General features: G+C 49.2%; 1 protein-coding gene across 2 annotated transcripts; it reads left to right on the plus strand.

The window, feature by feature from the left end:
• Positions 1 to 197: 197 nt before the first annotated feature.
• Positions 198 to 8418, plus strand: SLC2A10 (solute carrier family 2 member 10). 2 transcript variants are annotated; one of them, XM_068912172.1, is made up of 5 exons: positions 198 to 271; positions 4060 to 5397; positions 6358 to 6480; positions 7108 to 7243; positions 8014 to 8418. In XM_068912172.1, exons 1-5 carry the CDS (start codon positions 268 to 270, stop codon positions 8108 to 8110), a joined length of 1698 nt encoding a protein of 565 aa, XP_068768273.1. In that variant the 5' UTR covers positions 198 to 267; the 3' UTR covers positions 8111 to 8418. The 2 variants fall into 2 exon arrangements, with proteins under 2 accessions (XP_068768273.1, XP_009669387.2); XM_009671092.2 differs by lacking the exon at positions 198 to 271 and having other exon boundaries at positions 459 to 5397.
• The last annotated feature ends 8894 nt before the right edge of the window (positions 8419 to 17312 follow it).

Raw genomic sequence — 17312 nt, forward strand, 5'->3', positions numbered from 1 at the left:
GCGCCGCAGAGGCAGCCAGCGAGCGGCTTCGTCCCGCGGAGACCGGCGGCTTCTCGGGGGCACTGCGGAGCGTCGGAGCCCTCGGGCTCCCGGCGGGGCCGGCCGGGGCGGAGCGCAGCGGGGCGGGCAGGGCCCCCGCCCGGCCCCGGCCGCTCGGCAGCGACGTGGCGCCGCGCCGCCCCGCTGCGGCCGCGGCCGGACCCCGGCGCCGCGCCGCTCCGCGCCCCGCTCCGCGCCCGCCGCAGCCCCGCGCCGCCCCGCCGCGCCATGGGTGAGTGCCGGCCGCGGCGGGGGCGGGCGGCACCCCGGGGCGCCGCGGGACAGCTCGCCCCCGAGTGCCGGTGCCCGGGCCGGGCCGGGGGCCCCGAGCGGGGAGTCGGAGCCGCAGCCCGGCCCCGGGTGCCGGGGGCTGCGCCGCCGCCGGTGCCGCCCCGCCGCGGGATGCCGAGCGGCGGGAGGGAGGCAGCGGGCCGGGGCGGGGGGGAGAGGGGGGCCCTGGGGACGAGGCCGCAGGGCTGCGACCGGACAGGTTTTGTCCCAGGAAAAGTTGAAATTCTCAACTTTTCCGAAAGGCTCAGCGTGGCACGCGCTCTCTCGCTCTCTTTTCCTCTCTTTCTCGCTCGCTCTTTTCTTTTTCCTTTTTTTTTTTTAGCACTTCCAGCAGCAAACATTAGGAGACAAGTAATTTCCTGTGACGCGGCCCTTAAGGCCATTCCAAGAGCATAAGTGGGGAAGAGAGAGGGCTGCATGCAGGGGTAGAACAGCAGAGACAGAGGACCAAGAGCTAAACGTTTTACTGCGCTGAGCCCGTTAACACTGGTATATGTTAATAAAGCCTTTAGCGGTTCAGAAAGTGGCTCAGTCTCAAGCCAGGTCAGCAGCACCAGTTACTGCGCTGTCCTGGACGTTGGTCCTATGGCCAGATTTTGCCGTGGGCAGGGAGTTGCCTGTCACGACTCTTTGTGAGACCCATCAAACTTTCTGTCCTAATGCGAAGATCTGAAAAATCCCTGAATTTCCTGACAGCATCAGAATTAACTGTATACAAAGCTGAATTTTAATCAAAGTTCATAAACCGTTACTGCCCATTTAGCTAACAGGAAATACAGCAAAATCTGATTGAATCAGCTCTGGTATTTTCATCTGAGCTTTATGAAACTAATGGCCTGTCCACTTTATGCAAAGCCTTTTATTCTCACTGAGCAAATATTATTTCTAATTATCTGCCTAACATGTGTACAAAAAGTGATAAAAGCAGTGCAGGTAGTCACACAGAGCGTGGTGGGGGGGATTGGCGTGTAGCCTGGATAGCACAAGTAACGAAAAGAAACACAAAGTTACAGAATAAATACAAATGCAAACATAGCCATCACTGAGAAATAACCTTTCCTGCTAGCTGTAATTAAACACTCAATAGAGACACTTCCTTTTAAACACAACTTGCAAGGAAAAAAACCCTTAGGCAGCCTTGACTGAAGAAAATTTTCCATCCTCTGGTAGTTGTTGTGTCCACGTTCTTTCCACATAAAGTCTACTGAAACTGTGAGTATGTCTAATTAAACAAAACCCATGTGAGAATACTGATATCATCATATGCTGTAAACCAGCATTTTACAGCGCAAGTGCCTAACCTAATGCATTTACCCGTGCTTCCAAAATTCCAGCTGGGGGCGGGAGGTCACTGTTGCTGCTACTCCCCAGTGGTGCTTTGGGGGTTTCCAGTCCCCCTGTCTGCAGGGGTTCTCACACCGTGTTTGCTCCCGCCTGCTGAGAGCATCTCCCAGCAGTGTGCTGAGCAGCATGACTAATGGCTCACCCATGGTCACCCTTTCATCCTCTCCCCAGGGCGATGAGCACGAGCACGTGCATCAAGCACCTTGTTTTTGCAGGGTTGCTTGGGGTGGGTTGGTTGGTTTGCTTTGCTTTTGCTGTTGTTTCTTATTTTATCTAAACTTACGTACTTAACTAAAGTTGCACGCTTGGCTGCACAGGAAGAACAAGGTCAAAGACTTGCTGCTTGTGCTTGGGGCAGGCAACACTGAGTTTTTCAGGTCATGGTGAAGTTGGTCCCATAGTCATGGATCAGCCCCAGGAAAGTTGTGCCTGACTTGGGGGTCCTAGGTGCTGAATACTTTAGAGAGAGAGATGAAGAAATCAGGGCCATTCCCACAAAGTAATACTGAGAGTGTAAGAGTAGCCAGGACAAATAAATTTTTGCAAGCAGCATTTTCAACTACACAATTCATGCATCCTTAATTTCTACAAGTCAGATTTTCCCCATGTTATTTTCCTTTCCTGTAGTGTCTTCATCAAAGCTATTCAAAATTACTTTGTAAATATGAATTCACTCTCTCAGACTTTCCTCACAGGTAGGTCACAAGGTAGTATTGCTCTGTGAAGAGAAATGGAAAACTGAGACCTAGAAATTTGGGACTGAGCGCAATTCACTAACATAAGCACTTGCATGAAGAAATGCCATGGGGTGTCGAAGAGCTCTAGTGGGGCTAAGAGGCCTGAGGCACGTAAGGCAGACCCAGCAGAGCCTCGCAGGGCACCCTAGGAACTGAAGGTTGTGGTCCTGACAGCTCAAAGAGAAATCTAGTTTAAATCCCCATCCCCACCCTAGCAAATTTGACAATGGTCCCCTGCTATCTCCCCCCAGGCTTGTTCGTCCATTCAGCTGTGAAGAACAGCCATGAGGCTCCCAGTAGAACATTCAGCAGTGAAACAGTTAACACCACTCTTTCAGGTTTCCTTAGATTTCCAAGTTAGGTTGAAGTGCACGCGCAATCCATCACTTCTCACAGCAGGCTTTTGCATTCACGCTCCTTAAACTGCTATCCTGAAGTCTGAAGATTTTATTTTGAGTAAGAGCTTAGGGCCTGGAGTTGTAATTGGGCTGCAGCTGAGAAGGAATCCACACATTGCAGTCATTTATCTGGCCACAAAATCACATCATAAATAGAGCCCTGCCTACAGGATACCACTTATCTGATGAGGAGGTGTTAAGACTGCCTCAGTTATTACCATTTGTACGTGGTCTGAAAAACTAAGTCAGAGGAAAGAAAGGAGACATAAGACTTAGCAACTCTTATTTGCATTAACTTGGCCAGCCATTTCTCCCTTTGCCGAGGTTCAGATAGGGAAATGGAAAAAAAATTAACTGCTAGGTTAGTAAGCTGGTAGCACAGTGCCATCCATCAGTAGAACATAAGGTTGTTAGGCAAATCAGTGTTTCTGTGGTACGTACCTCACAAGACTAAAAATTAAGTTTAGAAGCGTCATTTCTCCCTAGGAGCTCAGCGAGCATAGGACATCCACTGAGATGGTGAGAGGATTGCTTGGAAGACAGCAGGGCCTTATTGAAAAGAGATTTGGGGGAGAAGGTGTAGCATACAGAGAGCACAGGGCAATGGCACACATTTTCTCTAGAAATATGAATAGTGCAGGGCTTGAAGAATAGATTAGGTGACGCGTTAGAGGGGAAGTGAGGATGAGCAGTAAAAAAGGGGACTGGGCCGGGCTGTACTTTCCAGCTCTCTCTGGTGAGATCAAACAAGCACCACCAGTCCTCTTCCAGTGAGTCACTTGTGAAATTCATGTTCCTCTCATACTAAAAGCTTCTAGGCTGCAAACTGTGGACTAGATCATTACAATGATAATGTCAAGCACATTCAAGTACAGAAAGCAGAAGATAAATTCCCTTCCTTGAACAGTTTTTCATATTTAGAGCCAAGGAAGAGAAACAATGGAGGATTCCCCAATACAACTCCAGAGAGGACAAATCATTGTCTTCCGCTTGTGTCTAAGTCCTACCTTTGTTAACAGTCCTGTTTTCAGAGTTCTGCCCCCCAAATGTGTGCCACAGCACTTGGTGGAAGTATATGCAAGCCCGGCAGGTTGTGTGAATGTCTGCAGTGCCTCTCCAGACAACCATAATGACGTTGGGGCAATTTGACCCCGTGGCAGGCCAGAACAGCTTTTTCCACCTTATGCACGTTGACAGCTTTTCTGCAAGAGCCAGAACACTGAACCTAGCACTGCTTGCTTGTTTTCCAGGTCGTGCACTGCTGGTCCTCCTGTTATCTGCAACAGTGTCTCTCCTGGGTGGGTTGATATTTGGATATGAGCTGGGGATTATCTCTGGTGCACTGCTGCAGCTGCAGATAGACTTTCACCTCAGCTGCTTCAAGCAGGAAGTTCTGGTGAGCTCCCTACTCATTGGAGCTCTCCTTGCCTCGCTGGTTGGGGGGATCCTCATTGACCACCATGGAAGGAGGAGAGCAATCCTCGTCAGCAACTTGGTCCTGTTGTTTGGCAGCCTTATTCTGACATTGGCAAGGTCATTTATTGGACTGGTCATTGGACGCATGACCGTGGGCTTTGCAGTCTCTGTCTCCTCCATGGCCTGCTGCATCTACGTCTCAGAAATGGTGGCTGCTCATCAGCGAGGGCTGCTGGTGTCTCTCTACGAAGCAGGCATCACCGTAGGCATCTTACTGTCATATGCGCTGAATTACATCTTTGCAGATGTGACTGAGGGGTGGAGGTACATGTTTGGACTGGCGATCGCCCCAACTGCCATGCAGTTCCTTAGCATCCTCTTTCTCCCAGTGAACCCTGTTAAATTAAACTCTTGGGACTCAGACTCCCAGAAGGGTCTCATTCAATTGCAGACCACTGAAGACAGAGAGGTAGCAAAGCAGGAGCCATATAAGGAGAAGTATTACTCTTTTCTTGACCTTTTCAGGACCAGAGACAACATGAGAAGCCGGACTCTGGTGGGTCTGGGACTGGTGCTCTTCCAGCAATTCACTGGGCAGCCCAACGTCCTGGGCTACGCTTCCAAAATCTTCCACTCAGTGGGATTCCAGAGCAATTCTTCTGCGATCCTGGCCTCTGTTGGGCTGGGGGCGATCAAGGTGGTCGCCACGCTCGTTGCAATGGTGTTTGCAGACAAGGCTGGCCGGAGAGTGTTGCTCATTGCTGGCTGTGTAGTGATGGCAGTCTCTGTCACCACCATTGGCCTCACAAGCTGCACCACTCCGCTAGCCATGGCCAGGGACTGTAAGGCAGCTGCAGACCCCAATGCCTCCCGCACGCAGCATCCTGCATCCTCCCAGCCCCCTATGTCACACATCCCACCCGCATTAGGGGCTGGCGGAAGCCAGGCAGGCCCTGGTTTTGCCACAAGGGGTGCACAAAGCAGAGGCGTCCTTACTGGTTCTTCCCACGCTCAGAAAGTGGACTTGGCAGATCAGTCCAAAAAAGAGACAGTGGAAAGCATGGGGTCTCCTGCCAGTGGAGCTGCCTTTACGGAACATATGGTTTTAAATTGGATTATGCTGCTGAGCATGATGGCTTTTGTGAGCGCCTTCTCTGTTGGATTTGGACCAAGTAAGTATGGTGTTTATATATCCTTGCACTAACCCAGAGAATAAAGCTAGCGTTGATCTTTACAGTCCCGTTGAAAAACAGTCATTACACATCTGCTTTACCAAGCAGCTGGGTGTCTGGAAACTAGAAAACGTACCCCTTCAGCCTACTGAATGCTTTCCTACTAGTCCAGCTCCGTCACCTATAGGGCTGGTACGGCATCAGGGCAAGCTTCCCTTCCACACTATCACTACCCTGGTAGTGGCTTTTTTCTGTCACGCTCATTGCAAAATCGGAGCATCCCACAAGCACTTCCTAATCTTCTTATTGTTCTTTCTTGAAGGTTTCTCACTATCAGTTGGTCTTCTTCTGAAATTATTTTTCATTCATTGGGTGAGAATACAGATTAGTTCTTACTTCCTTGTGACTGCTAGCATTTTCTGGCATTTATTGTTTTAAATGCTTTGGTGAGAGAAAATAACATCTAAGGAAGTGAGTGGAAAGAACTTGAGGAAAAACATAAGTGCACAGCAAGTCCTGTAAGCTTGACAGTGACCCTTTAAATTATTTTGAGCAAAATAACCCTAGGATAGGAGAGACTAATATATACATTGCTTTCAGCTCTGATTTTAGCCCAAATGCAGCACTGTATCTCTAATCCTGCCTTTGTCACTTCCTTACAAAGAGCGTGTCCCAGCAGCAGGCTTGATTTGCCAGATCTTTTCCATCCGATGAGTGACCAGCTCCCCTGCTTTCTTGTTTGCTCACTGGACCTGTCTGTATTTTTATATTATGCTCCACAGAGTGCTGCAGGTAGAAGTTTTAAAGCAGTCGGCTGTTTACCACCAACAGCTGTGAGTGCTAGGCGAAGCGAAAGCTTGGTGCTCTATAACTTCCCCCCCTCAAAATCTTACTTGCCCGTTTCCCAAATAAGTTGCTTAAACCGTACGATTGTCTTTCTAACCTCTCTAATCTCTGCAGTGACCTGGCTAGTCCTCAGTGAGATCTACCCTGCTGCGATAAGAGGAAGGGCCTTTGCCTTCTGTAACAGCTTTAACTGGGCTGCTAATTTACTGATCAGTCTCTCGTTCCTGGACCTTATTGGTAAGTGTCCCCCCAGCCCTCCATTTCCCACTGGTAGGTCTGTGAAGGTGTCCACCACAAGCTGTCTGGACATTAAGTGCATTTTGAGCCCTGGGGACTTGGCACTGGAATAGGTGTGACTTGTTTGTGGAGAACTGTGCCTTGGAGAGCAGATTTACTAGACAAAACAGGCAACATCCACCTGCTGAACTGGCAGACGCTATTCTGAGTCCCTCTCTCAGGCATTTCATAAGAAACAGCCATCACCCTGTGGGCTCTGCTATGATACTGTGGTATCAGGAAACCGTGGAGTTTGCAGCTTTAATGTCTGTAGCTTTGGAGCCTTTCCTGCTGGCAGAGCTGTCTTGATTGAGGATTCACCCGGCACTGCTGGGCCATGGAGCTGAACTGCTGTCTTGCTCCTTCTGTGGCCCTGCTGGGCCAAACTTGGGGTGTCAGATGTGTGTGAGCTGTCCTTCTCCCTGAGCTGATTCCTGGTTCAGCCCTTGCAGATAAGCCCTTTTGAGGGCTTCAAGATACCCCTACCAGACGCTAATGACTACCTTGCAGCGAGAGACCAACTTCCTTCATATCCCATGATGTGACTTACCTCTCACGAACCCTTCACACGCTTGAATCTCTCTGCAGATGCCATTGGTTTCTCTTGGATGTTTCTTCTCTATGGACTGATGGGAGTGATGGCTGTTATATTTATTTATCTCTTTGTTCCGGAAACGAAAGGACAGTCCTTAGAGGAGATAGACCAGCAGTTCTCACGGAAACGGTATGTGTGCTGTTGTGCCAAAGTGACAGTGGTGTTTCCTGCCATTGAGCCGCTCCTGCTTTGAGAGTACCTACCCCAAGCTCCCATTCATACCTGAGGTCTATAGCTTTAGACAGTCCAGGCCTACAGTTCCTGGTCTGTTGTAAAAGTCTAGTCAACATAGTGCAAATATCTCAAGTTTACAAATGGACCATTAAATGGAGTGTGTACTCAGTGGCACATTACATCAGACCTGTTCATTGCCCTGTGCCCTATTGCCCTGCTGCTGAAGGGCACTAGTGACAGTCAGGGGAGGAAAAGGGGCAAGAAACCTGGATTTGTGAGTCAGGAGAGGAAGCAGGAGCAGAGGGGAACAAAAGGGGCAGATAGGATTGTCATTTCCCCTACTTAGACTAGTCTTAGGTTGATCCCTCAGCTCTGAGGCAGGCGCATCTCCCTGTGTAGCGCAGGCCACAGGTTCTCACCCAGTGCTTTCTGTGCAAAGTCTGCGATTGCTGGCTGGGCTAGAGAAGATCATGTGGGATTTATGCAATTGTGGTTGTGAAGGGAAATCCCAGGAGGTGACTGCTGGTATGCGACAGGGCAAGAAATGCCGGGGTGGAGGGAGATGGTGCTGCCAGGCAGCTGTGATGGCAAGAGGTAGAAGCACACACCACACAGGGATGGGGTTGGTCGTGGGGGAGAGGTAACTCCTGCTGTACATACAGGTCTGTCTAATTCCTTACTGGGAGCAGCAGGTGCTTCAAGTGACCTTAGTCATTGCCCAGCAGGTTGTGGAAAGGAAACGTGTTTCGACCAAGACGTGGAAGAAGGACAAGCTGCACACATGCTCAGTACCAGAGAGTGGAGTATGCCAACAGCACGTGAAACAACTGACTTACCACCAGTGTCGTCCTGACAAAAGGAGTAGCCTCTGGGGCACCAGGAGATACCTCATCAATGGCCTTTAGCTGGTGATCCCTGTCCACAGAAAGGTTTCACTGTAGTGCCTTAAACTTTGGGAGAGTAACAGCATCTTTCCTTTGGGTCCTTGGAGAATGCTTGGTTGCAGGCATGGAACATGTCCTTCCTTTGATATCCTTTATTGTTCAAGGGACACCATAGTCTGTGCCTGCCATCATTTAAGAGATTAGTGGTTTTGTATGTGGGAAATAAAGCACAACTTTAGCTGACAATGCTTTCCATCCGTATTATTCATTTGTAGACAAAGTGTATTATTTTCCAGTTCTCCGAAGTACTTATTGCTTTAGAGAGGAGAGGATATTGCAGGTGGAATGTGTCAAACACTTAGCATTGTACTTTAATGTCATCACCCTTTATAACTTCTGTGTAGGAGCCTGGAGTTTGAATTTGGAGCTAACTTAGCTAAACACTCTGTTTCAGTGGAGACAGACTGAGTGTTAGCTCACAGACTGCTTTTTCTCATAGCGCAAAGGCCTAGCAGCTTGCACATTTGATTTTACAAGGCTATGTCTACACAGATGTAGATTTAGATTTACATCTCGTACGCATATTTGGCTGCTTTTTTTTTTTTTTGTACACAGAGGCTGTTTTGCATTCATAACCAGGACTTGCATGCACAAAAATGCATGCAATATTCTGGTGCCTTCTTACAGCTGTACGTTCTCTGATTAATTTTTTAGGCCCTGTCATCCCTCCTCCTGATACATATACACTGTAAAAAAACCACATCACACTCATTTCTGAAAGCTTATGAGAAGGGAGAAGCTGGCTCCTGTCCTACCGACCATCCAGCTTTGCCTCTTCTGAACCCCAAAGGAATCAAGTCCCAAAGGTCGGTGCATTTGGCTGAAAATGCAACCACTGGGCAGCTCTTTGGGGACCAACACTCATTACAACGGGCCGCTTGGTTGGCACCACAGTCATGCGTGGAGGATGTGGCTCAGACCAGCTAACGGCATGTGGCCATGTCAACCAAATCCCCTGTCTCAAAGAGAGGTCAGGTCACAAAAGCACTGGAAAATGATCTCCTGTCTTTGGCTGTAATTCATTCCATGACCATTCAGTGATTGCTCAAATCACTTTTTGGAAATGCTTGTCCCTTCCCATTCCCAAGGAAGTGCCCCCAATCTTCCTTGCTCACCTCTGCTCCAGCTGGGAACACCACCAGGCCTTGCCCTGTTTGTTTTAGCAGGCCCTTGGGAAGCAGCTAGAAATGCCCTAATTTTTGAAGACCCTCATGCACTGCAGATGCTATTGCCTCAAGGGATGCAGTGACACCTGTAAAATATAAAATACATACTGTCTTCCTAAAGCTGTGAGCCTTCCTCAGAAGCCCGTGAATACTGAGCTGTATCATGGGTTGTGCTTCGACTTACTGGGAAAAGAAGAACTGATGCTGTCTTAAAACCTAGACTCTCATCCTCCTGATCCTGACTGCAGCCTATGGCCCTTGGTAGTGGGGTCACATATTTATCCCGGGAGCCCTGGACACAAGGGAATCTGTGTGCATGCTGCATGTGCTTGCATGCACACATACGTATACTTGTGCTACAGAAGTGATCCTGAGAAAGGGCAGCAGACCTAAAGGAATGTTTTTCTTTACAGGCTGTAACCATTTCCTCCCTACCACTAGCAGCAAAGGGGATGTTAGAAAGCACTCTTTGCTGGCGTTGCATTTGTTGCAGCCTTGGGGGCAAGGGCAGCCACAGCCCCACTTTGCGGTCAACCTCTGGATCTGGGTAAGGACTCTCTCCAGCACTCACGTCAGGCCTCTCAGTGAGGGTAAAAAAAGTGCACTGTCTAGTGTCGACCACGAGGTGACACCCAGAGACCAGGAGAAACCATTCCTTCTTCCCTAGGGTGTAAAGGCCTTGCTCTGGTTTGTTTTGTACCTGACACAGCAAGTTCACCCTGGCGCTAGGAGTGCCAGCCTGGAAATACACACACACACACACAAACACACACACACACACACACACACACACACGTGCACACACACACACACACACACACACACCCCAATCCCATCTGGCAGGGCATTCAGGACCAAAAATCTCAGCCCATCTCGCCCCTTGGATGCATCTTCTGAGCCAGAGGGACTCCTTCGCCCTGGAAAGCCGGGATGCTGGTCCTTCCCCACCCTGTGTCATTGGGCTTGGGGGAGTCAGTGGGGAAGGGAGGACTATTTGAATGCAGATTCAGAGAAGCCAGTGACATCTATTCAGTGCAGTGTGTGCTGGGGAGCTGCCTCGCAGGAGGGAGTACCACTGCAAAGGTGCCTGTACTCAGGCTGTGTGCGTAGGCTTAGCTCTGTTCTGCACTTCCTGGCAGCTCCCTTCCAGGACACCTGGCCCATGTCCTCCTTACAGGCAGATCTGAGAGGAGCCTGCAGGTCTTTTCTGTGCTGCAGAGGCTGACCAGGGCTGGGGGCCCCAGAGGATAAAAAGCTGCAGCTGGCAGCCCCTAAGCTGGGCTGGCTGATGGGCGCAACAAGCAGGACCATGCAGGTTCAGAGGGGAGCAATTTAGACCAGGGGCATTAAGCAGGGCTGCTGATATTGCCAGGCTCTGTGGGTGGTGGTACAGAAAGCTTTAAGTTAGCTTGCTGTAGGGGAGTAGGGTAAGAGGGCTCTCTTTCCTACTTTTTTGCAGGAGTATTCAGCTACTCTGGACTTCCCAAACTCAGCAACTGAGGATCGTAAGACAGGTGGAGGCCGGTCCACGGCACAGAGCGCACTATACCTAAGGCATCTCTACTCGGGGCAGGCTCTGCACTCACACGGCAGCAAGTGCACAAAGCGCAAGGCACGGGCAGCAGGTCCCGGGAGGGCCTCAGGGACGTGGCAGAGCAGATTCCCCTCATTCCCATAGCCCTTGAGGTGCGGAAGGGGATGCATGGTCTAGGGAGGAAGGGCTTCCTGCTGGGGGGATGCATCTGGTCTCTTCAATGAGCCCAACCTGCCAGCAGATATCATGGGGTCCTGCACCCTAATCGTAACAGAGCTGGGCTGGTGGCACTGAGAAAAGGAAAGGTCATAGAGGAGTGTTTAAATGAGAAGTCAGAGAAAAGGCAGTGGGTTCAGAAATCCAGACTTACACCTCCGATGAGGGGGATGTAGTTACAGTGAAAGACCAGGAGGACAATAAATAGTGCCTTTGCAATAGGCCAGGAAGGTGAATTTGATCACGTGTAACACCAGCAGACCCACAGGAACAGTATTAAGCAACAAAGCAAGGCCAAAACCTGCAAGTGCTTCTTTACCTATACCGCAAGCTTTAAAAAAAAAAAAAAAAAGATAATGCCAGGCATTCTCATTGCCCTAAATGACAACACTAGTGTACAGGCATTTCAGCGAGCTGCTGGAAGGCGAATAATCACTGGGTTAAATGTTGCTGGGCTACCAGCTGCAGAGGAATGATGGAGTGGGATGTGCGGGGCGGAGAGGTGGCACTGTGGGTGAAGGATTGCATTGAGTAGAGCAGCAGAAAAAGAGCATCACTAGAGTATGCTTGAAATGGGAAATCCAATGGGAATGGGACTCTAGTAGGAAAAATTTAGAGCCAGGACTGTGCTACTGACTGCTGAACAGCATGAAGATAACAGTCAGAAAAATAAAATGAGATTAGAGAAGCTGAAATTCAGGTCAGATGGTAATAGTGGGAGATCTCAGCTATCTACATGTAGATTGACTCAGTGATTCATCAGGATGAAATAACATTTTTGGATGCAATAAACGACAGTCTCCCAGAACAACCAGTCTTAAACCTACGAGAAGAGCAGCTGTGCTAGTTTGGATCTGCAGTGGTGCCCAGGACCTACTTCACAAGGTGTTTGTGGGAGAGCTGCTCTCTACCGGTGACCACAATACAACCAGTTTAATGCTGTAGCGGGAGAGAGCACACCAAATAAATCCAGCATGTGGCTATGTAATTTCAAGAAAGGGAACTATGAAAAAATGAGGTGATTAGTCAATAACAACAACAAAACTAAAAGGAACAGATGAGAAGCAAGAAGCCTGCAAGTAGTCTGGAGGTGATTAAAAAATACTCTATTAAAGCCCAAATGTGCCGCAGCTCAGAGAAAACCAAGAGGTCCTAAAAAACATTCTGCCTGTCTCAACAGGAAGGGTAAGGAGGTATCACAGGGAGAAGGTCGGCATTTTAAAAGTGGAAAGATTCCCTACGTGGGGAGAATGGCAAAACACATAAAACACAGCGAGTTGAGTGTAGACAGAAAATTCAAAGGACTAAGAAAGAACATGAAGATCTCTTTGCAAAGATTGCTTAAACTGATAGAAAAAATTTCTTTAAATATATCAGAAGAAGCTGGCTAGGGAGCCAAGGTGATCGTGCGATTACAAAGGTGTCAGTAGGTACCAGGGAGGAAAAGTCATGGCAAGGTAGCTCAGGTATTCTTTCTTTTTGTCCTCACTGCTGCAGAAATCTGGGAGATCCTCACACATCATTCATTCTTCGTAGCCAGTAGGTTAGAGGAACTAGATCACTTTAAGGTAAATATAACATCATCACTAATGGCTACCGTATCAGAGGACTGGTAGGTTGCTAGTGTAGCTCCTACCTACAAAACAAGCTCTAGAAGGGATCCTGAGAAACGCGGACAGGCAAGTTTGACCTCTGCCCTGCTGAGGGGGAAGATTTCGCAAGACCACTGACACGTGGGCAAATAGTCAGGTGGGAAAGAGTCAGCAGATGTGGCTTGAGGATGACATGGATGAGGAGACTCCAATGGAGACAATAGGTTCAGGTTCTCAAAAAGCTTTTGCACTGATTATTTTAAAGAATTTACATAGCCATGGGATTGAAAGAAAGTATTGAGGCTTATGTGCTCTCCCTAAATGTCATCTTCTACTGCCACTATTGGAGCTGGAAGTTTGTGCCAAATGGAGCACTGATCTGACCCAGTGGGGAATTTCTTGCATGATGGGAAGGTTGAAAAGGGGCTGCCAGGCCAAGCTGTGGGCTGGTGCCATCAGGAATCTTCTGACTCCCGGGCTGGAGCTGGGGATCGAAGGTGGGTCGATGCTTTGGGTTAAGATGAGGGTTAAGCGGCAAGGCAGAGGGACAGGGGCGTTTGTGATGGAAAAGGCAGGGAAAGTTGCAGGCTCATATCAGAGGCTCGTACCACATGCCTGGGCCACAGCAGAGGCCACTGAGGCCTCTGAAAGGTTTCTGCGGTTAGCAGAGTGGATCAGAGGAGTCCTCAGGTTATGTGAATTAGTTTCCTCCATAATCATCTAACTGGACAAACATGTCCCCTCTCTAAATTTGTGACCCATTAGTGCAGAAACACGCTATTTCTCTTTTTCTCTCCCCTGAGGCTGAGACCCTGTAAGACTAGAGGATACAGAAATGCTTGAGGTGGTGATAAATCTTCTTTAGTGGGCTTTTATTTCCTTTTCTTTCACAATATTTTCTTTAGTTTCCTAGCCAAATTTTTTCTAAGGAAAGATTTCTGACTTCCTTTGAGCCACAGCTCAACATCTGTCCACATTGGGGGCTGAAGTAATACACTGTTAAGGGGTTTTGATGTCAAGCCCAAAACCCCACCAGGGATTTATGCGGCTCTCCCCTTTCCTCCCTCCTCCCCTTCAAACAGTCTTTCATTTGCTCTCACTAATTGTGCTGTCATGCCTTTCTTTTTTCCCCGGTTGTGCAGACAGGCTTTCATGCAGGCAGGTTTCAGTGACAGATGCCTGTGCCATGAGCTTTCCTACGAGGTGGGTTGTGCAGGCATTAGCTGTGTAGTGTGCGCACAACCTGAACGAGCTGAAATGGTCCAGGCACCCCTCCAGCCGGGGGACGGATTAGGTAGTGGCTTTCCTGTGCCCCGGGGTAGCTGCTGGATAATAGCTGCCGGCTGGGAGAATCCAGCCAGCCCACCCGCAAGTAGCGCTTGCTCATTTAAGGAGGCAGGAAAAGATTAACTGAGTATCTATTGAAAACTGGAATGGGAAAGTCTTCAGAAGGATTTGGGTTGGGGACCAGGACATTGCCTTTGGAAAGCACAGTGTCCCCGGCAAGCATGGCTGCGTGTGGGAGGACAGCTGTCACAGGATGGATTGTACCCGGGTGGGACAGCACTGGTATGGGGTGGACTGCTTCGTCAGGCCAAGGCTCGTATGGGTGGCCGTGAAGAAGGATGCATTCACTGACCCACACGCAATTGTGAAACAGGAATTTGGGGCAGGGGACCAAGTAAAGCGATCTGCTAGGACAAAAGCCTGATCTCAGTCTTTAGCCACAAGGAGGGACGACTCCCACCTTTGAGCTTCCTATCAGCTCTGAAGGCATCATGGATGCAATCAGAAGCAAGTCCTGTGGGGGCTCAAAGCCCAAACTTCCCCAGAGGAACCCACACAGGGGAACCTATGTGGGCTTTGTCACTAGAAGGCGTGTTACATCCCTCGTGGTGAGGAAGACTGGGGTACAGCAAGTGGGGGAACATACCTTTCAAGTTTGTGGATGATTCATATCTGCTGTATCTCTGCTTTATAGCACTTCTTTTGGTCTAAGGACAGGGAGGAAAGAGTGAAGGGCCAGCTGTGATCACCAGAGCTAGCCCAGACCCCACAGAGAGGTCCTCAGAGGGGACTAGGGCCCAACACCCCCAAAGTGAGATTTGGGGGACCTCTGAGGACTGCCCCGGGTCCCTTGCCATCCCTGCTGCACCAGTTGCGTGTTGGGCTGGGTGCTGCTGCTGCTAGGAGGAGCCCAGGCCCTCCGCCCACGGCGGCCCCCAGCCCTCTGCTCCCCCGAGGCCTCATGTCCCTTCATGTGCTGGAACTGAAGCAGCTGCAAAAGCTGCTGCTCCGGGGTGTGCGCTTCCAGCAGAGGCCCTGCCTTCAGCCTCGGCCGGCAGCTTGCCTCCAGACAGCCTGGGCGTAAATCCGTAAGCACCAAGGAGCCCAACAGTTTGTCCTCTAGGTCTGTGGGGTGCTACCGACTGGCACAGATTTACTGCAGTGATGGCTGGGAAGAACCACATGAAGTCCAATGTTATGTTAGAGCTAGAGAGGAAAATGAACTAGATTTTTACGCCTTTTCCATTTGATTAGAAATTGCGTCTTGTGTTTTAAATGCCTGCCTGCGAAGACGGATTTCCGAAAGAGAGAGGCATTTTGTCTGTGCTTGTGTCTGCAGGCCACCACGGGGACAGGCTGGGACGCGGGCAGGCCTGCAGTCCGTGGGGGCACCCGTGCAGACGGGGTGCTGAACTGCAGGGAGTTTGACCAATGCAAAATTAATGTGCTCTGTCAAAGAGAGGACTTTTAAAGAGCAATGACAGGCGACCCCTCTATTCATAAATAATCTTGTAATGTGCCACAGTCAAAATCCAAATGATATAAGAACTAACTACAACCCTTAACTTGTTGATCCTGGTCCAAACTGCCTGCAGAAACCAGCTTGTACACAAAAGGTGCAATGTTTGAGACCATTACTGAATCCTCAAGCGCAGCCAGGGTAACATGATCTAGGTGCCTGACTTAGCAGGAAACACAGGAAAGCGTCACACTCCTTGGTGCAAATAATTCCACAGCTCAGGAGAGAAGTGCGAGGATGGGGGTCCACATCCTTATTGTGCAAGTGAAAGCCGCTAGCTCAAGGACTGGATCCCACTTAGTTTCTGCTTGGGGGGAGTTAGAGGACTGGATGAAAGGAGCCAGGATACATGAAATATGATAACTGGAAAAAATATAAACCAGAAGATGGGCTGTTTAATGCACTACAGATCCAGCAAAACAACCAGAGCCGAACAAAAAACATTCCTCATATTAGACCAAAGATATAGTCTCGACCCAGGGAGAACCTGGGAGGCAAAGTGTGCGTTGAGATGTGTTTTATTAGCTCTGTATGTCTCTAGGCACTGCGTGGACCAGACCCGAACTGAGCATGCGGGATGGACTTTCTCCTTGCGCTGCCTGTCTCTCCTGGTCCTCTCTGAAGGTGCCTCTGTGGCTCCTTTCAGGTTGCCCAGTGCCTCTGAGCCCCCCGTATGTACTGAAGCTATTAGGTTAGCAAAAACAGAATTGCCATCACTTTTAACCAGAGGAGTAAAGCATTTCCTGGGCAGTTCTTTCTCTAAGCATTTTGGTGCCTACTAAATGAGACCACAGGGCATAGTTCATGTTTCTGCGCAGCTCTCGCTGCCCACGCTAGATTGCGAGTCTAAGCAGCAAGGGCAACATGGTGGCAGATGGGACTGGGACAGGAGAAGTAAGGTCTCCCCCAGGCACCAGGAAGTTGAATGTTTGCAGAGTGAACCGCCCTGACAGAGGTCACACTTAGAAAATCCTGTTTTCCTTATGGAGACAAGGTGCTTTGAACTGGGATGGGAATTAGACCCAGTGAAGGGCTGCAGTACCAGGCAATCCAGAAACCACCACCATGCCTCGGATCTCGACAAATTCAGCCTCTGCATAAGCAGGAAACACATCATCAGCTTTTCAGGCTCAGCTGCCTGAGCTCTGTACACCCATGGTTGTATCTGTGCTCACTGAAAGCTCGCAGGGGTAACAACCACCCCTGTGTCCTCATTCATGCAACCCCTGCTCATAGCTGAGCCCTGCTGCATGTTGTGACCTCCAGCAGCAATGCAAATAAAAATGTCACTACTATTACTATTAATAGTGTTTCTATTCCTGCTGCCATTATGATTGCTTCTGCTACTATTAATAATAATATTTACATATGCAAAACCGCAGATGCAAAACAGATGGTTTGGTTGAGACCTCTGAAAAACTTGTCTCTGCCACATGTATTTATGACGAAGAGAGAGAGTTAACCACACGCAGTACCGTAAAGAGAACAAATAGACGGGGAAAAAGAATGAAATAATTCCTTCCATATTCCCAAAAGAGGCTGAAACTCTTCCATTCCTTCTGTCTGCTTCTATCCTTTCTAGCATTTAAGACTCTTTTCCAATATCAGGTCAGGGATGGTTTCCATATTTGTTCAGACTTGTCTAATTTTATTTTCCAGTTCAGCTATTATTTTTTCAGATGCAGCTTTTCCTGATGGGTGGAAAATGCAAAAGGAATCGCTCATCCGCTCTCTGCAAGCTTTTTCCTGACCACTGGGAAGCTCAG

The sequence above is a fragment of the Struthio camelus genome, chromosome 18, assembly GCF_040807025.1.
Source record: "Struthio camelus isolate bStrCam1 chromosome 18, bStrCam1.hap1, whole genome shotgun sequence".
In the NCBI taxonomy this organism is placed as follows: Eukaryota; Metazoa; Chordata; class Aves; order Struthioniformes; family Struthionidae; genus Struthio; species Struthio camelus.